The following is a 20,388-nucleotide window of genomic DNA, read 5'->3' as shown; positions in this document are numbered from 1 at the left end:
GCAGCCCGGCTTCGCCAACCTCGTGAAAGCATCGCGAGTCACGCGCTTACAGAGTGACCGGGAGCCTTTTGATGTCTGGCCTCTTTATCTCAACTTTTCAACTTAGCTCCGTCTGGAGCGGTCATCTGCTGACAGATGACACTGTTGGGCCCGAGCTGCCAGCGGCCACAGGTGGCTGGACAAAGGGCAGGGCAAGGGGTGGTGCTTCCATCAGGAACTGATTCCAGTTCCAAAGACCCGGCAGGGCGCTCCATGGGGGAAGGGCACTGGCCCGGGGTCCTCTCCATGTACGTGCGGGACTCCTCCCCTGTCTGTCTGCCCCTGGCAGCGATGCTCCGGCTTTCACTAACCCCCTGGGAAAGGAAGGGCAAGGAAGCCAGGCCAGGTGGGCACCTGATCCTGCTGCTTCTGCAAACTGGCTGCCCTCTGAGTGATGGGTGTCACCCCACATGCGGAAGGCAGATGAGGAGCAGGGGCCAGAGTCACAGAGTGCCATTGTTTCAGAACAATAGGAGAGAAGGAGAGGGGATGTGAGTGCTATTTAAGTATTGTTGCATTCAGCAGTTGCCGGGTGGGAGAGGAAGAGTCAGGAAGAGGGAGGGCAGGGAGCAGGCAGGAGGGGCAGGTAGGAACTCTGCACATGGTTGGGGAATGGTGAGACGCAAGTGATGCCAATGAGCTGTGCCCGCGCCTCAGCAGGTCTTGGAGACTCTCACACTCCACCCTGGAGGGTGAACTTGGCTTTCTGCTGGGACCCCATAGTCACGCTGTGTGGTAGAACCAACTGTAAACCCAGGTGCAGTGACACGCACCCAACAGCCCTGCCTTTTGCCATGGCGGTTGCTTCCCTGGGACAACAATCACAGTTCGCATTTGGAATTTAATTAGATAGTAAAGGGAAGCTGGGTCTTCTCCCTCCTCTTCCTCCTCCTCTGTTCTTCTTTTCTCTTCTCCCTTCTTCTCATCTCTCCCCCCAGCCCCCAGATCTAGGGAAGGTTCCCCCAGGAGAGGGAATCACAGAGGAGAAGTCCTGCTTTTGGAGTCGGACTGACCTGGCTTGCTCTGGGTCCTCGGGGCCAGCTACCTAATCTATCCGAGCTGCTTCTTGCCTGTCGGAGGTGGGTGACCCCTCCCTCCTGGGGTCATTCTGAGGACCAGGGCAGTCATGCTGTGAAATGTGTCTGTCACATAGCGGCCACTCAATAGCCTCCAGCTCCCTTGCTTTTGTCCTTCCAGGATGACCTCCCAAGAATCCCAGTCCTGTGCTTTCTTGCCCCAAAGGGGATGCCTATATATGGACATACTGCAGTCAAAGTGCATGGTGGGAGTTCCCGTGTTATTTGTGGCGACAGGGTCAGTCAGAGCCTCTCTCCAGAGCCTGCCTGTCCCTGGAGGGTGGGTGAGGCCTACAGATGGGAAATAGCTGTGGAGTCCAGCAGGTTCCTTCCCAGCTGCAGCGCCCCAGTCTTGCTGGTCTGTTATTCACAGTGCAAGCGCGTGTAGAAGCAGCGTGTGCTGGCAGTGCCCATACACACACAGCCCGCGGCATTGCCCTCCCCACGCACCACCACATAGCTCCCAGCACCTGCCACTCCCCACAAGGCTTTCTCTGTCCGGAGCCCGCTGCCCTGAGTGCATGCCCTAGGGCAGGGGCCAGGGATTTAATGCCCCCCCTCCGCCACCTTGCCCAGCAGCAGCACTCAGGAACCAGTGGACAAAGGCCCAGCTCCAGTGCCCTGAGTTGGGAAGACTGCCTCTCAGTGTCCCTGAGCCCGGTGCCCACAGCCCAAGCCTCCTGGATCACACGCCTTCATGGCCTTCCTCCCCTTTCCTGTGTCCCCTCTCCACTCCCAACTGGCATTTCACGGGGTCAGCTCCCCAATACGCTGCCACTCGCGCTCACGTCTTTGTGAGGGGAACACAGCTTAGACAGTTGAGTGCCCACCGTGACTCTGCCAGGGACCAACAGCAGAACAGAACGGAGGACCGATAAGGTGCCGAGCCAGCCCTTGGGGAATGTAGGTGGAGCTCTAACACGGAGCCCAGGAGGCTGCAGCCACCCGAGACCTGGTGCTGACCAGGGTTCCCTCCCCTCTTCCCACACAGCGGCAACGTGGAGCGCGCGGGGTCCCTGCACGACAACAGCCTCACGCTGGTGGTGCCGCTGATGCACGAAGTGGACACGTCCATCACTGGGTGAGTGGCCTGGGCTGAGGTTGCCAGGACACAGAGGTGCCCTGCAGGGAACTGTGTGCCTTTCCTGAAGTTGCACGCGTAGTCTGGAGTCCTCCCAGCTCTGAAATGCGGGAAGAGCTTCAGCGGCAGTGACTCACGCCCTCTTCCCTCCTGATTTTCTCCTCTTTCCCCGCCACCCACCCACCTGGTGGGTAACACAAGAAGTGTGATGACAAGTTGAAGCCCCTTAATTTCGTTGAACATTCTGTACACCTTTGTGTGCGTGTTTTCCCAGCACCCTCCCCGCCAGAGTGCCAGATGGTAGCAGGCAGCGTGATTCCTGGACTTAGACTCTCAGCCAGAGGCTGCTGGGCCAGAGGTCGCAGCCAGAGGGGTCGTGGTGCTCTGGGTGGCTCGCACTTGGCACCGGCTTTGTGTGGCTCTGTTAACCCCTTACACAGAGCCTGCAGCGTCTCTGCCCAGTGTCGGTGCTGGTCTGCAGTGGGCTGGGAACCACCAGGCCAGGCCCACCGCCTGCCGGGTAAAGTCCGGGCCACGCGGTGCTGCTGGCATTGTTGGAAAGCAGGGCTGCAGACCCAAATAAACTCGGTGGTTTTCAGCCAAAGCCCAGGCCTGGAAACCTGAGAGCTCAGTTCCTGCTTCCAGCTTCAGAAGACCCAGCATGTCCCTCTTGGAGAGTGGGAACAGGCTTAGCTCAATCTGTTTAGATTGCATGAGGATCCATTGAACCCTTGCCCCAGATACAAGCTGAGCTTTCTGGAGTTTCTCATTTTTCAGTTTTCGAGAGCTCTGGGCCCTGGCCCTGGCTGGAAGCAGAGATGCTAATGCGTCACAGAAGGGGCCCTCTCGGTGATAGCTCGTGCCCTGCGGGGTGCCGGGAACGGGCAGGCCTGCACGCTCAGCATTTTCCCTCATGGTCTTCAGACATGAGACATCGGTGGAATATTACTTGCAAATTAGCATAGATTTGCCCTTGTTCGTGGCTCTGTTTTTAACCATGGAGTTTATTTACTCGTCTCATCAGAGGCACAGTGAGAATGTGCCCTGAACCAGGCCCTGTCCTTGGGGACCAGAGAGAAAACTGGCTCCCTCCATCCTGTGGTCGGGCCCAGGGAGGCCTCACGGCGAGGTGCGAACAGCCCCTGATGAAGCCCTGGGTTAAACAAACCGCCCAGCCTCTGATCTCCCCAGGAACACGGAACAGGGCGAGCATAATTACAGGGGCGTGTTCCTGCCGTTCGATAACGCTGGGACTCGCCACATTGCCGAAGGAATACACTGACGTCGAAAATAGATGGTTTGCTGTCTGTTCAGACCCGGTGCCCCAAATGTTACATTATTAGCGTTCAGGCGAGTGAGCGGCTGCTGGGGTCTCATCGAGAATCCATTACTTATCTGGGGATTTGAGCGAGTCCCAGCTTCATCTCATCTCAGGGCTGGTTGGTACGGGCCACCTGGAAAGCACGCTGCAAGCCGACCTTGACCTCTCAGTGACAGACATGTCACGTAGCCACTGTTGGAAATCTGAAGAAAAATGCTGCCATCAAGTGGATTCCACTTTTAAGACCTCATTTCTAATAGTTTTGGTAGTTTGACAAATTTAGAGTTTGACGTGAATCTGTCACCGTGTGGGATGTAGGGCGCCGAATATGTAATTCCTATGCATTTATTTCCTTTCTCGCTCTGCAGGAAGTTTTTTACAACACAGGACGTGTACAGTTTTCTAGTCCAGTTAAAAGGAACTGACGTCAAAGCTACCACACATAGCCTTGCTGTTCATTTCAGCAGCGTGACCCCAGTACATAGTTGTGCTGTCGCTCATTGATTTGACCCAAGGGGACATGTCATTATTGGAAAGGTTGGTTTAGAAAGCGTAGATCTGGCTGTGTCCGTTTACAGGAGAGAGAAGTAACAGCTCTGGAAGGAAAGCGATTGGCGGCAGGCACCGGGGACAGCCAGGTCCCAGAGACAGACGTTTAGGTTTCTCGGGCTGGGCATGACCGTGGGTTGCGTGACCAGGGGTTGGGATGATGGATGTCACGGTTTCTCTTCCAGAATCATGTCTCCAACCTCCTTTGTGTACGGCGAGTCTGTGGACGCGTCCAACTTCATTCAGCTGGATGACCTGGAGTGTCATTTCCAGCCCCTCAATGTCACCCTCCAGGTACAGCCCTTGCAGATGGTCTCTGTCCCGGGGGACCGACGGGAGGGCTCCTGGGGCGTGTCTTCTGAAAGGCAACAGAAGGGCCAGGCTCCGTCCCAGAGAAACTGGCCCCAGCGTGGTTGGCTGGACTGTGGTGTGCGTGTGCGTTTTCTGTGACCACACCCAGAATCGATTCCTTCCCTGTCCGGTACTTCTCTGTGTAGACCCCTCTGCCTTCCAGCATGTGGCAGGAGAGCGGCATGATGAGTACCAGCCGCTTTCTTCCAGAAGGCCTCTAGGTGCTGAGGCCGAGGCCAGTGGCCCAGCCCAGATGGCCCCAAAAAACCTCTTTCTGTTCTCCATCAGTCTTCACATTTTGGGCAGGGCAGCCTCGAGGACTGGCCACGTCCCTTCCCTCCTGGGTTCTCCGTGCTGCCTCAGCCAGGAGCCCACTGCCCCAACAGAGGGCAACCTTCCAGCCATGCAGTTTTACAAGGGCAGAGCAGTGCCTGCCCATGTCCGCTCCCTGGGGGGTGGGGGGGAGACACGTGCGGCCCCCTCACAGAGCAGGGCTGGCCCTCCCTGTCACACCTGCTGAGGACCGTGGCCACCATGAAGGGCACCGTTCCTTCTCTAAGCCAACGGTGGGAAACTCTTTTCTGAAAGGGCCACTGGGTAAGAATTTCAAGCTCAGCACGCCATACAGTCTTTGTAGCAACTAATGAGCTACTGCGGCAGCACCAAAGCCACCCACCCTAGGCAGCACAGATGCAAAACTGTCATGGTGGACACTGACGTCTGAGTTTTATAGCATGTTCACATGTCATGAGTTGGTGCCCTTTCTTTTTCATTTTTCCTCCAACCATTTAAAAATGTAAAACCACTCCTGGCTCTCGGGCTGTATGAAAACAGGCAGGAGGCCAGCTCTAACCGGCAGGCCGAGCGTGATGACCCTGCTCTAACATACAGATTCTCCGGCCAGCACTGTGCAACCTGAGACTTTTGTTTCCTCACCTAAAGACATGTTTATTGATTTGAGAGAGAGAGAGAGGGGAAGGGAAGGAGAGACAGAGACAGACAGACAGACATCGAGTGGTTGCCTGCTTTGTGCGCCCTGGCCAGGGATCAAACCCGCAACCTTTCGGTGTATGGGACAATGCTCCAGGCAACCGAGCAACCCGGCCAGGGCCAACATGAGACTCTTTGAATGTAAACCCAGAGGGTCCAGGGGCCTCAGCCTCGTCCAGTCCATTCTCCTCAATTGAGGAACATGGAAATGTAGGCCCACCCGGGAAAAGACAGGCTGCAAGGCCCAGAGCTGGGAAAGGTGGCCTGGGGCCAGGACTGGCCCGGCCCTGCCAGGAGGCAGGGATGGAGGGAAGGAGGAGGAGATGGCTGCCCCCCACCTCAGTGCACTCTATTGTAATCTACACCCCACATCGCCCAGAGCTCTCCCCACCTCCACCCTACCCTTCCCCATGGAGAAGGTGGTTTCCTGGTCTGGCTCTCACCACTGTGGCCAAGTAATTTTTATTTTCCTTCCCTGTGGCCACTCCTAGGTGGACCAAGGGGGTGACGAATAATGATGGGGTGAGGGTCCAGAGAATGAGGCAGTAAAACATTTGTGGGGTCACACAAACAATGGTCTTTCTCTCTCCAAAATGTTCTCCCAGGCAAGAGGCCTCAGCAGCCATGATGGATAGCGCTTGTCCCCGGCTCGGAGGCAGCACGCCTCCCGGCCAGCCAAGCCCAGCTGTCTCCTGCCCCCATGCTTGATTTACAGGGGAGAGGGGGGAATGGGGTTAGATCTGCTCTTGAGGCCATGGAGGGATTGCCGCGAACAGGATAGGATCTCTGTGTTTCTGAATGACTTCTCGGAATTCATTTGTTTTTCTCCATTGCTTTTTGCAATGGGATAGAAAACGGGTAAAGACCAGCTACTTCATTTTCCTTAAATCGCTTTAGTTTTAATTACTTACTGACTCTTAGAGATTTTAGGTGTCATACAACAAAAGACAGAGTCACAAAAATTACTTAGACACATGCCACGGAATGAAGAGAATACAGGCTTGGAGAGGAGAAAGCAAGAAGGAAGAGCAGTTATACAAAAGACCCTAAAATTGTTCTGATCACCCGCTAAAAAAAAAAAAGAAAGAACTCAGAGGGCCCATGGTTAAGTCATATTTCTCAGAAGGCATTTTCACAGGGAGCTTGAAGTTTGGTGTTCAGGCAAAGAGCTTTCTAGACACCTGACCTGACAGAGGACACAGGCCAGAGAATTGGGGGCCCCCGGAAGGAGTGAGCGGTCGCCACATCCCTTAGATAAACCCCTTGATTGTCAGTTGCCTGAGGAAGAACATGCCATTCCGCCAGGATTAAGCGAGGTGACCGGGAGTGCAAGATGGATGGTGCGGGTCATTAATTAGGAGATGGTCCTGTGTTAGCAAAGCTGACAGCTTCCTTGAGCATTCTCTGGGTGGCTCGTTTTCTCGTGTAATTGTTGTGATTATGACCATCTTGCAGGAAGGCCGCTGACCGCATTGATGATGATAACGACTGAGAGGTAGACATAATGGGGGAGCACAGGGTCAGGAGTACGGATAAATCACTTCTGCTTTTCCTCCTCCTGGCAGCATCACTCCTGAAGCGCACAAGACTTTTATAGAAAGAGACTTTTTTAAAAAAAGATTTTATTTATTTATTTTTAGAGAGGGGAAGAGAGGGAGAAAGGGAGGGAGAGAAACATCACTGTGTGCCTCTCATGCGCCCCCCTACTGGGGACCTTGGCTGCAACCCAGGCATGTGTCCTGACTCAGAATTGAGCTGGTAACTCTTTGGTTTGCAGTCTGACACTCAATCCACTGAGCCACATCAGCCAGGACTAGAGACTTTTTATACCAAGAGATGTTTCTGTGTCTTTTAAAAGCTATTATTCAATAAGCTACATAATTGTTTGAAGACTCCACTGCAAATGTAGCTGGCAGAAAGGCAGACATACTAAGTTTTTTTAACTGAGACAAAGAATTTGTTGACCAACCGTAGCCTGTTCTTTTCCTTTTGCATCAAGAGTCGATCGTTCCCCCTCACCTGAAAAATGATGCAGATGTTGCACAGGAACATTTGCAGAGAATCAAATGTTAAGACATTTGTTTAAAATAAATTAATGTTGTAATACAAGCTCTCCCATCTGTCTGGCCCTGGTGGTGAACTCATGCAAATCAGAATCCCTTTCTTCTCTCCTTCCCCGACGCGGGCTCTAATTGGGATTCCCCAGACACGCCAGTCGGTTTCCTCTCAGGCCTGGGCTCTCACGTTTCACTTCAAATTACTTACCGCGATTGTGGTTGGCTATTCCTTCCTGTCCTTGTGTCTTAGGCTGGTGGTTCTTGGTGAATGTCTTTCCTTTTGAATCGGGGCAGTTGGCAGTGACAGCTCATCTGCTCTGTCTTCTTTTTTTTTTTTTTTTTTTTGGTCTACTCTTTGAAGCAGAACCTACTATTGCAAAAAAAAAAAAAAAAAATGAAGACACAGTTTTTTTAGGGAAGGGCTGGCTGGAGCCAGACCCCGACGCCCTCTGTCATGTGTGAAGACCTGCTCAGACTCCCAGCCGGTCTCCTGGCTGTGCCCTTCTGACCTGAACTGCCGAGATGCCCCGAGTCCCTGGACTCTCCCTAGTCCCCAAGCTTCAGAGCAGCATCTCCCTTCTTCCTCTCTCATGCTCCTAACCCACCTTTTAATAAATAAATAAATACCTTCTTTATTGAGGTACCATTCACATACCTTAATGTTCACCCACTGCAAGTGTACAGTTCACTGATTTTTAGCACATTTGCAGAACTGACCTGGGCAACGATTGCCGTAATCTAATTGTGGAACATTTCATCACCCACCACCCCAAAAGAATCTCCGTATCGCTAGGCGGTCCCTGCAACTAATTACCGCAAACTTAGTGGCTCACTGCCAGCCCCGTCCCTAATGACTCGAATGTATTATCTGACATTGCTGCAGCTCAGGAGCTCGAAGTGGGTCTCCCTGGCTGAGATCGCGGTGTCAGCAGGGCCGTGTCCCTTTCTGGAGCCTCTAGGGGAGAATCGGTCTTCTCACCCTTTGCAGCTTCTCCCTGCTTTGTTGGCTCAGTGTCCCCTTGGTCCTCCAAGCCAGCAGCGGCTGGCAGAGTCTCCCTCACATCTCCCTGATCCTGACCCTGTTTCCCTCTTCCCTACTAAGGACCCTTGGGATCACATTACACTCCCCCTGGATGACCCAAGATAATCTCTTTATTTTTAAGGTCAGCTGATTAGCAGCCTTAATCGCCCTTTGCCACATGACAGAACACATTCACAGGTTTCACAGTGGAGGTCACGGGTGTCTTGGGGGGCATTCTTCCGTCCGGCACACTCCCCATCTTCCCCACGCCCCAGCCCTCGGCAGCTGCTCACCCGCCATCTGTCCTGCACATCTGCCCGTCTTTTCTCTTCTTCGTGTCCCATTTTTAGCTTGAGTTTCATGCTCAGCCTTTGCTCGGCCCCTTTTCGCTTACCGGTCTCCTGGAGGCTGCCGTCTTTTCTCTCGTTTCCCAGGAGATGATGGGCTGCTGGAGACAGAAATGGGGAGGACCGTGAGGGGCGGGGGTGAGAGGGCTAAGTCGTCAGGACCAAATGCTGGCGCAGGAAAGAGAGGCACTGATGACATTGAACAATGTAAGCCAGGGATCACCTCCACGTTTTGGAGAAACCCAGCCAGCTGGAGAGTGTACTGAAAACAGTACAGAAAATGGTTGGTTTGGAGACAACCTGCTTTGTCTATGAGGGTCTCCACTACCTCAAACTGTAAGATGAAAAGAGTCTGACCAGGTCAGTGGTTCTCAGACTGTGGTTCCCGGGAGCTTCTTAGAAATGCAAATCCTTCAGCCCACCCCTACACCCCACCCCTACAACTTCAGAAACTGCGGGCATGACCCCACCCCCACCACCCCATCTGGTTATTCTGCCGTACGCTCAAATTTGAGAACCGCTGAACTAGATTACGTCTGAATTCCCACAAATTGACAAGTGAATTTCTGGGCATGTACAGAAAAATAATTTTTAGCAGAAAGAAGACAAGACCATTGGAATCTCCCATCAGTTGATATTTCACTTAAAGCCCTAGACCCTCTGTGTGCCGCTTCCAAGAGCTTCAGCGGGTGTGTTGCACGACGTGAAAGGGAGGTGTGCATTTCTGCTAAAACTCACCGTGTGTGTCCCCCACCCCCGCCCACCAGGTCTACAACACGGGGCCGAGCACCCTTCCCGGGTCATCCGTCAGTATCTCTTTCCCCAACCGCCTGTCGCCTGGAGGCGCAGAGATGTTTCACATCCAGGAGATGGTGGTGAGTTCTCCTTCATTTCACTGTTGCTTTCGGGCCCAAACCAGCTCAGTCACGTTTTAGACGCTCCCCGGGGGCCCGGGAAGGTAACCGGTTCTAACCTTAGGAAACAGCCACAGAAGCCCAGAGACCTGCCATGCCCGAAGTCCTACATCGAGACAGTTTGATTGATGCCGTTAAGAAGAGCTCTCTGGGGAGAGATGAGGGTTGGCTGTGAACCTGACCTCTGGGATGGTCTAACTTGACTGAGTCTGGGAACCCCCAGCCGCTGCCTGCAGTCCGGTGCGTGTCTGGATGCGTTGCTCTGGAGGAAAGGGCCGCAGCGTTCATACAGACCCCCAGAGGGCCACTGATGCCTGGAGGGTGAAGCCCTGGTTCATGAAACATAGCCGCGGTTGAAACTCAAGGTTATGCAGAATATGCAGTTCCACCGGGTCCTAGGTCAGCTGTAGATGGTTTTGTCTCGACAAAAGCTTGATAGCTAGCACGAGGTCGCTCCTACCTTCCTCCTTGACATCACAGGCCCTCGGTTTCTCCTTTCTCACAGGCTTTTCCCATCTCCCCAACTGCTGCAGGGCCTGGGGTCTCCTTTTTTCTACACTCAGGTCTCAGCTCCCCCAGACCCGGGGCTTTGTGTCCAGTCTGCGCTGAATTCAGCCAATACGTCACACTCAGCACATGCCAATGCCGGCTCACTGTGGGGAACAAAACAGACAAGATCGTCACAATTTCCAGGCCTCATGTACATTCAAGTAGACAGAGACCAGTAATATATAAATACATAAAACGCATAGTCTTAATGCGTGATGGTAAATGGGAGGGGGAAATAGAGGAGGCAAGGGCTCAAGCGTGGGAGAGCTGCAGTCTTAAGTAATCAGGCAGGTCCCGCGGAGACCTTCTCTGGGGAGGGAGGGGGCGGGGGAGAGGGGCAGAGCTGTCTCAGGAGTTCCTAAGGTGACCTTCTTTGCATATGAAGGCCTCGCCAAGTCAGTGTTTCCTGAGAAATTCCTCCCCTCGGTTTTAGCCCTGCACGGTTTGTGTCCTGGGCAATGCCGCCTCCACGCTGCCCGCACGCCGGGTCCCGTGTGGACATCCAGGAGTCTCGGTGTGTGTCTTCATCAAGGCTGACTCCGGGGAGCTTTCTGCCTCCAAGGGAATCCCTGACTCTGCTGGCAGCAGCCCTGCACAGTAGCACCGATGTTCAAAGCGGCTTGGTTGTGAGGCCCATTTTGCACGAGAAACACCCTGGGTTTCATGACTTGGTTGTGCACAGAGGACAGTTCAACAAGAAGTCTCCCCTGCAGCCAGCTTGCCGGAGGCCAAGGTTTAACATGTACGCGAGCCAGGCCTGGCGCTTGGAAGCAGCCCGGCGAATAACCCAAAGCAAAACCCAACAACTCCCTTTCTCCCCCGCAACGCCTGCTACTCTCCCCCAGGGTGAACACGTGTTCTTTCCCCCTCCTCCTCAACCCTCCATCTTTCCTATAGAAATTCAGGACTCACCCTCTACGAACTCAGCACTTATCCTGGGTGGGAGGTTCCTGTAGACCAGAAATCAAGGCTTAGAAACTGTCCCCAGCATGCAAACAAAGTCCTTGGATGACCTGCAGGCTTTTCCTTGATATCCTGTTGCTAAGTGACGTCATGTAAAGTGAGCTGATAATAATACAGCTTAGGTCTGATGAGGAGGGAATAAGAGAAGAAAGGGGGAGGTGGACTTCTAGCCCTGGGGTAGATTTGGGGATTATGTGATCTAACCCTCTGCCTTCTGACGGAATACGGTCAGGACACCTCCCCAGTACAACAGAACCGTGTTGCCAGTGAGTGCCATAGTTGAGCCATTCTGGTACCACTGGAAGTCCGTTTTTTATGACTACCCTCAGGTCTTAATGCTCTAATTTTTAAAAATTTTTATTGATTAATTTTAGAGAGAGAGAAACATCGCTTTGCTGTTCCACTTATTGATGCATCCATTGGTGGTTTCTTGTATGTGCCCTGATGGGGGAATCGAACCCACCACTTTGGGGTTTAGGGATGACCTCGAACCAACTGAGATTGCTGGCCAGGGCCCTCTCGGACCTTTTCTGAGCTAAAATGGAAAACAGTTGCCTAGCTCCCTCTGTGGAGAAGTTGAGCTATTACTTGGTCGTTTTTCCCACTTTTCTCCCACAAAAAAAATCACAATTCATTTAATTCTCTGTTTTCCATCCTAAGCCACTCTCTTTGCTCTCTCCATATTGTCCAAATAAATAAAAATTCAAAACTGAGCGCCAGCTACATACACCTCTTTACCCCACCTCTCCACACGAGCTGTAATTACTCAGGCAGGTAGGACCCGGTTTACCATTTGAGAACTTGCCGACTTCCACTCCTAGTTATTTCTCTGTGTAACTCTCAGAGACACCCTGAGGTTCTCTGTATAAAAAAAAAAAAAAAATCAACAAGGAGATCTTAATGGCCAGAGCCACGAGGTCCAAAACTCTGCATGACCTCCCATCCACCTTCCAGGCCGGTGTCCTCTGTCTCCAACCTCATCCCCGACCTTGTCCTCCAGCCACTCTGGACTGTGAGGGCTGCTGCACCGCCCACCGTGCACCTCCCCGGGCCTCCTGCCTTAATGGCCTCTCCCTGCCCTCTGGCTGTGGGACGCCCACTCATTCCTCCAGCCCCAGCTCACACGTCCTCTGCTGAGAACACTCTTCCCCAAGATATTTGCAGGGCTGGCCCCTTCTCGCGACGCAGGTCCAAGCCCAGAGCTCATCTTCGTAGGCAGGTCTTCCCTGCGCACATTAGCTGACGTTGCAAGCCCCCGCCAACTCTTCGTCCCATTTCCCTGCGTGTTCCTTTCTTCATGTCACTGGCCACTACCTGAAATTACTACTTCTCCTCGCCTGTTGTCTTCCACAAGATTCAAAACACGTGACAACGAAGGTCATGGCTGCCTCGTTCCCTGTGTTTCCCCTGAGTTTTGTGCCTACACCACAAAATGTGCTCATTTAAATGAAGGGGCTGGCCACCCCCGCCGGGGGGTACCGCCATCACAAGTGGAGACTTTCTGCCTTAGGACCGGGGCGAGCCCTTAGGCATCTGTGCACATGGCAGCCCAGCCAGCAAGTGCCCCGTGTGCTCTAGGAGCTCGGGTAACTGGCCCTGAACTGCAGTGGAGATGTTTTGACAACTTCCCTTAACCCGCAGCAGAGGCTGCATTAATTTTAATGTAGGAGTAAGAAAGACGGTAAAGCCGAAATAAGGGATCACCTATCAGAATGAAAGGGCCTCCAAGACGAAATTTAAACTCCAAACGTTTTGGTCAGAGATCATGAAAATCTCTCTCTCCCTTTCTTTCTCTCCCTCTTTCCATCTTTCCCCTTTTGCTCCTCCCCACCTTCCTCCCTCCCTCCCTCCCTACATACACACACACACACACACACACACACACACACACACACGTCTGCTGATCTCAGCAATAGATTCAAATCATTTTTTTTTCCTTCTGCACATGTCTGAGTGTGAGCCGAATAGTCAAGTTCCTGCAATGGGTCAGGATTAGGTTGGCTTCCATGTTTTTTTTTTTCTCTCTCAACAGAAGCCAAACACTGAAAAAGAGGGGCGGGAGATGGCTGACAGAATCCTGGAGTGAGAGTTACGTTCCTGGGCTCTTGGGTCAATTTGAGTTCTGGCGAGCGGGAGAAAGAGTGTGTTCCGGGGGGCGGGGGTGGGAAGGAGCTTCCGCCAGGGCTGTGTGCGCGCACAGTGCGGGCCACAGGGTGCCCTTTGACCCGTGTGGACAGAGCACATGAATTCAGCGCTGACAGAGGGCGCCAGCCTTATCAAGGAGCCCAGGGGCTGCGCTCCGGCGGCGGCGGCAGCAGCAGCGACATCTGGAAGCATTACTGCTTCCTTGTGGTGTGTTTCCCAGTTGGAAGGCCCCGGCTTAGGTGCCTGGTGTTTTCTGGCCTTGAAAGATGGTGATCACGCAGTTCGCTTTCCTTCTTTCCTTGTTGTTGTTGTCGTTGTTGTTCCTTACAAGCAACACGACACAGAGCCCTGTCATTGCAGGGGCGAGGGGTTGTCACCGAAGTCAATACCGGGAAACGGCCCTGAGGCTAAACAGAGCTCATCGGTCAGTGCCGAGAAACACATGGTTCTCATTTAACCTGCCGAGGACTAATTGCGTGCGCTTCGGAAGCCCCAAAACAGGAAACCTCCCTTTGACAGACACACCAAGTTTCTTCCAAAAGGAACTCTGGTAGCATTGTTAGACACGGAGCAGCGATTCCCTCCCCAGCTGTGCGCGAGCCAGCTCCTCTCCCTGCTCCGTAATCATCTCAGCTGATGGCCTGAAGCGTGTTTCAGGCCTCCCAGGAAGCTTTGACACTTCAGACTTCATCAATGGCATCTGTGTTCCTCTCTCCACTGCTCCGATGGATGCGCTCTCGGAAAGCACTGTGAGAGGCTAGGCAGCTGGGTACCCAGGGAACAAGCCGTCCAGAACACGACTGTTTGCCTTTTGATAAAGGGGTGATCGCAAAGTGTTCCGTCGAGGAAATGCAGAGATAAATTGGTGAATTGGTAGGTGTGCTACTTTATCCTTTACCCTAAGATGCCTCCCAGAGCTAGAACTAGAATTTAAAGAGACCAGTACAATTCCAAGGACTGCGGCGTCGGGTCCCACGGGAGGCTGGGGGTGGCTACTGACTCATTTATTATCCAAATCAACAGACGGGTCTGCTTCCAAATGTTTCATTATCTGTGGAAGGCCAGCATTTTTGGCATGCCTGTCAAGTGCTCAGATAACATATTTATGTCTCACTTTTTCGCTCAAGAGAATCTGACCGCATCTGGAAATTCTTGTGTGTCACTGCTTCTCCGAAACTACATCGCATCTGTATCACTTTAACTCGGTTAAAAGGCCTGCGTCCCATGCCTGCGAAGTGGGCCTCCTCTGGGAGGCGTGTCTTTCTCTGGGCGCATGCAGATAGATGAGTTCTGCAGCCCGGCAGCCCGGTGGTGTGGCCTGCCCTTGAGTTTGCAGGGTGTTGGCCTGTCACACCCAGAGGAAAAGGGTGTGGGCCATGGGGAGGCAACCACATTGTTTTAGCCAAACCCTAGAGCTGGCAGGGGGTGGGGGTCCTTATAGTCATTAGCTTTTATCCTAAGCAGTGAGATTTTTTTTCAGTGAAATAATGACAGACTCACACAGAGGTCAGAACTATACAGTGCACTGTGCCCTCCCACTGCTCTGGAACGTAATGGTTTTGAGGCTTGGTCCCTTCATTTTCTGTTCCAGTTTTGGTCTCAGTAACACCCTGACCTTCTGTGTCTAGTACGCCTTTTCACAGCGGTGCTGGCCGTAAGGGGTGAGGGAAGCCTTTCTATGTTAATTTAGAAGATAATTTGCAACTGGAAAGAGAGAAGGCATCTCAAGTGCTGATCTTTTCCGGCTTTTGAAGGCTACTGTCTTTCCCTTCCTGGAAATTACACGACACAAGGTCATTCGTGAACGTCTTGCCCCTCCCAGTCCAGCCCTGACTCTGAAGGTTCGGCCGCGGGTGGTATGGACGGTAGTGGTACGGTTGGCTGGTACCCTTGGTCACCCTCTTCAGTTCAGAAGGGGATGCGGCTCTGCATTGGAGGGTCAAGGCCCGGAGGGCTGTCCACACCTCGAGCCTCATATTAACTGGCCTTGGTATTTTGTTCATGCAAGTATTCTTTTCTTTCTGTCCATCTGTAGGAACACTTTTGAGTCTCTAGCTACACACAGAGGTAAATATCAGAAAATCAGAGCTTCCTGAAACTCATAAACAAGGGGGCCCTTTTCATAAAGTGAAAGAATCTATAACTCTTCAGAAGGGTCCCCCCCAAGGATGCTTTTGAGAGCTGCTTCCTTAAAACGAGAGGATACACACACACACACACACACACACACAAAATGTGTTGTCAGCCCGGTGAATAGAATCCATTAGCAACATAAAGCTGAGCAGAGTTATTTATTAGGAGGAACTACCCAAACTATTATCACTGTTTCTCCGCCTTTAATTAAATCATGTCATTGATATTGAAAAGTTAGGGCCCATGAATGGACCCACCCTTTCTAGGTTATTCTCGGTCATTGTCAAGGCTTGAAATGAATGGTGACGACATGAAAATACTTATCTTAGCATTTGTAATGAAACTGTCGTCATCTCTCCGTGCTCTTCAGTCAATACGAAGAAACATTCCATAGTAAATCACGGCAACATGATTGAACATAAGGCACAATATAAAAGGCTTAGTAGCACTTTATCACAGTTTACATTTTGTTGACTGAAAAATATGTAGTTCTTCTCTCTCTTCGAGAATATCTTAGGTCGGCCTAATTAACCAGTTGGTATCATTTCTCGATCCTTTTGTGAATCCTACTTTTGCTTCAAACCTTGGAATCCTAAAATTAATATCCCCAAAGCCACTGTGGCCAGTGTTCAGCCTCACACAGCAGAGAGGGAACTTATTCCTTCTGACACCTTGGTCCTGAGAGTACGCAACAGATAATTAAATTAGCATAGCAGGCATTCAAAGCATTCTCGGGGTTTTCCGAGTCACGGGGCATGAGGATTCAGAGGGACAGGTGGCGAGTCCGGGGATGGGTCATGTTTACCCAGTTGCCATCAGCTGGGACTGGTGTAACACGAGACAGAAAAGTGGCCCAAGGATGTAACAGAGAACAGACAGTCAGCGATTAACAGAGAAATGTCAGTTAACATGAAACACGTGTTATTCAGACATGAACCTATGCCCCCTTTCATCCAAGTCAATTCAAAGTGTCTAGATCGAGCTTCTCCCAAGACCTACACTGGTAAAGACTCCGGGACTGGCACGTGGAAAGCACTGTGGTGGTTGAGTTGGCTCCCCCACTAGTTTCATGTTCCATTTCTCTTTCATTTACGTACTGCGTTCAAGGCAGGACACGTGGGTGACTTGTCCCATCCCCAGGACCCTACCAGCCAGAGTACCGTCAAGGAATGGGGCCAGCGCTGGCAGAAAGAGGACATCTGTGCCTTAGCTTCTTTCAGATACACCAGTAATAGCACATGCCCCAGGTAAAAGGGGGTTCCTGCAGTCAAGTCACATTCACCACCTTCTGCGTGGCCACCCCCTCCGTGTCCAGGCCCACCCCTCCCGCCTCGTTTGCGGCCACCCCAACCCAACGTTCATCCGATGCTTGCACCACGTGGAACTGCCAGGCTCTGGAGACTCTAGTCTCCTGTTTGCACCTCCGTGGTTTTACGTGTGCTGTTCCTCTCTGCCTGGAACTGCCTTCCCCCTTCTCGCTTGACTCTAGAAGTTCCTTTATCCTCCAAGATCCACCCAAAGTGCCGCCTCCCAGCCAGGAATGCAGATCGTGACAGGGGTTGACTTGCTGGCCGAGGGAGAAATTTGTAGACGAGATTTACAATCACAATAGGAGCCCTGCTCTGAGGTCTGTGGAGGGAGAGACAATAAGAGGGTGGTCCAGGCGTGTGCGGGGCAGAGGTTGTGCAGCTGGGGTGCCAGGGAGCTGCAACAGGATGGGGAGCATCCTGGTGGGGATTTTGGAGATGACGCTCATACCAGATTCAAAGCTTATCTAGGTGAAAGACAGGTTACTGAACCTCTCTGGGCCTCAGTTTACTCATCTCTGCATTGGGGGTGAAACTAGGTAGACCACATGTTCCAGTTTGCCGGGCACATCGCTGATGTGTGTCTCTACCGTGCTGTTCCATCTGGTTGACTCCCCCACCTCCCAGAAATGTCCAGTTTGGACAATAAATTACATGGTCTTCCTACTGCGAGCCGTACCCTCTGCACACGGGTGTTTTACAGATTCAGTGTATGCCATAGCACTTAGCATAGCCCCTAACGCTAGCTAATATTATTCCATTTATGCTCGAACTTAGTATAGGGATGGGAGATGGGGCCTTAAACAGGGAAAATTTGTTTCCGGGATGATGCACTTGGGACAGGAGACTTAGATTGAAGGACTTTTAGGTCCCTCCTGTCTTCAGGTACAGGGACAGAGATCGTGTGGGGACTGCTCTGTTCTGGGACCCCGGGGAAGACCTGTGTCCTCTGTCTCACTTTAGGTCAGCAAACGACTCTCAGTATCTGATGCAGCCTCCTCCCCGGAGGCTACAATGTGGAAATGCCCAGTTTCCTCTGCCAGAGGCGCCCAACCCATGGCCCTCGGGCCGCATGCAGCCCAGCATGGCTATGAATGTGGCCCAACACAAAATCTTAAATTTACTTAAAATGTTATGAAATTTTTTTGCATACACATGTCACAATGTATTTCACGTGTGGCCCAAGACAACTCTTCTTCTTCCGGCGTGGCCCAGAGACGCCAACAGGTTGGACACCCCTGCTAGATGGCCCTTCAAGTGATCACAGTGCCAATGAAGCAAGGATTCTCCTTTTGGGGCCACGCCCATGGAACAGGCCCTGATTCATTCTCCGAGCCCAGTATTTCACGCAGCGAGGTCCTGCCAGGACACCTAGCGGGGACGCTTCATTCGTAGGCAGGCCCGGGCCCTCGGGAGTTCTCACCGTAAAGGCTCCCCCGACCGGGGCCGGCTGGGAACGTGCCACTCAGCACCATCCACATTCTCCTGGGGCTCCCGACAGTCTCCCGAGCCACTGCTATCGCTTGGCTCCAACTTGCGCAATGTTTTCTCTGGGGTTGGGATGAGGGAAGAGGGGAGGGAACCAAATGCCAGCAGAAAACCCTCAAGAGCCTCCCTCGCCACACTCAGCCTGGACACCGCGTCCTGCGCCCTCTTGTCCTTGGCTGTGTGTTTGGGGAAGTCCTTCTAGTCGCATTCCAGTAGACGTGGACCTCTGCCAGCCCCCAGAGGTTGCGGAGGATAAGCAGCCATGTCGTGAGAAGTGCTTGGTCCTGCACAGGCTGGAGAATGGATGGGAAGTGAGTGGGCAGAGAGGAGCCAGGGGCAGTGACCACCAAGTCCCTGGCCAGCCAAGAAAGCGAAGCTGCTGGCCATGAGTGCTGTGGTGCTCGGGCTGGCTGCAGTGCAGGAGGAAAGCGTCCCTCCCCGCTGATTTTGAGCCAAGAGGGTGGTTAGAACCAAGTTGTGCCTGGGGTGGGGGTGGTCAGCCATTGCCTGTCTATTTAATGTGAGACTAGGTAACCCCACGGTCTAGTTAAAATGTGCAAATACTCCTCGAAGTGTTGAGTTAGCAACTGAGGCCTACCTCAGTGACCACACAGGCCACCACCCTCCTTTTACACGTGAGGACACTGAGGCCCTAGAAACGTTCATTGGCACAGCTGTTAGGAGGCTGAGGCCCAGGGTCATCACGACCATCTGTGCCACAGGATTCTGTCATTGGTGTCACACGACCTCAGACGAGTCACGGAATCTGGGGCCTCTGGTTCCTTATCTGACGGCCGAGACCACGGGAACGCATGATCTCAGAACCTCCCAACCGGCAGGCACCTTTGTCTCCCGTGGTCTGAGCAAGAGTGTTTTTTTCTGCCACAGCAGCAGAACAGGGTCACGATGGAGGACTCAGATTGTCAGGCTTCTAGATTACTGGTTCCTTCCTTTTGGCCAAGGTCAAGGTCAAAAGCCATTCCTTCCTGTCAAAAGGAATGAAATTCCTCCCTCCGCCCCTACCGCTTGGCGACTTCCGCCCCGGCCCCATCCTCATCCTCCACATCTGAGAGGCAGAAAAGTGGTGACAGGCAGGTCTCCGGAGCAAGATGGCTTGCCTTCCAGTCCCGCTCGGCCACCTGCCATTGGGGGACCTCTGGCAGTCATCTGGCCTCCCCTTGCCTCTCACTTTCTCCGTCTGTGAGATGGGGGTCCCGATAGCCCTCACCTCTCGGGGGTGAGGACTGGCTGAGTTCATTTGTGTGAAGCACTCAGAGCCAGGCACACAGGGAGGGCTGCACAAGTGCTGGGCGTTGCTGAGCCTGCCGCATCCGTGCCCGTCTAACCCACCCGGAAAAACGCTCCCCTCTGACGGCCCTGGCCAGCGACCGTGGGGCTCAGGTTTAGCGGAGAGAGCGTCTGCAACGGGATCGGCCGGTCTGAGTCAGACCCGAGCAGCACCAAGCTGCCTTCCACCTCCCTTTAAAAGAGGACCACCCCGAGCCTCTCGGAAAAAAACGTCGCCTTCCCGATTGAAGTGATTCCCATGTAACCACAGTCGGGAGCACGACTGGCTGAGATTTTCATTCGCCACAAACGGTCTCCGCTCCCCGTCTCCAGACTCCATGGGGGCTGATCAGATGTCACACCGATCACATCATGTCACCGTCACCACCCTGTTCACGGGCCACCCTAGAGACTCCCGGGGGTGGGAGGCGGCAGGAGGAGGGAAAAGGAAGTTCTGAGCCAGGTCTCTGCCATGCCGTCTCGGGGTGAGGATTCGGTGGTTTCTCACCGCCCTGCCCTGCCCTCTGTGCTGGGGTCTTGTGGGGGTGACGGCACCAGGCCTCACCCCCAAAGCCTGTGAGTGCAACTGGCTGATGCGGGGCTCTGCTCCCACACTTTCTGTCCTGGCCTAGAAGCCCAGAGTGCCATTTTGCAGAGCCAGGAGGAACTCGGCGCTCATCCCTGATTGGAACCAGGATGGATGCATCCTGTAAGGCTCAGAGGTTCTGCTTTCCCAAACCCAGACCGAGTGTGTTCGGGTGGCCAGGCCC

At 53.1% G+C, this 20,388-nt stretch overlaps 1 protein-coding gene across 1 annotated transcript in view; it reads left to right on the top strand.

The window, feature by feature from the left end:
• The window catches only part of ITGA9 (integrin subunit alpha 9), a 309,179-nt gene that overhangs the window by 250,850 nt on the left and 37,941 nt on the right, over positions 1-20,388 (top strand). The window contains exons 21-23 of the mRNA XM_045856800.1: positions 2,107-2,196; positions 4,252-4,360; positions 9,600-9,707. Of these exons, the coding sequence (XP_045712756.1) occupies positions 2,107-2,196; positions 4,252-4,360; positions 9,600-9,707 (307 nt within the window). The remainder of the gene's footprint in view (positions 1-2,106; positions 2,197-4,251; positions 4,361-9,599; positions 9,708-20,388) is intronic.

Source organism: Phyllostomus hastatus, unplaced genomic scaffold (assembly GCF_019186645.2).
Source record: "Phyllostomus hastatus isolate PE091 unplaced genomic scaffold, TTU_PhHast_1.1 phas_scaffold_129, whole genome shotgun sequence".
Taxonomy (NCBI): Eukaryota; Metazoa; Chordata; class Mammalia; order Chiroptera; family Phyllostomidae; genus Phyllostomus; species Phyllostomus hastatus.
Note: the sequence above shows the minus strand (reverse complement) of the source record. Positions and strands in the feature narration are given on the sequence as shown.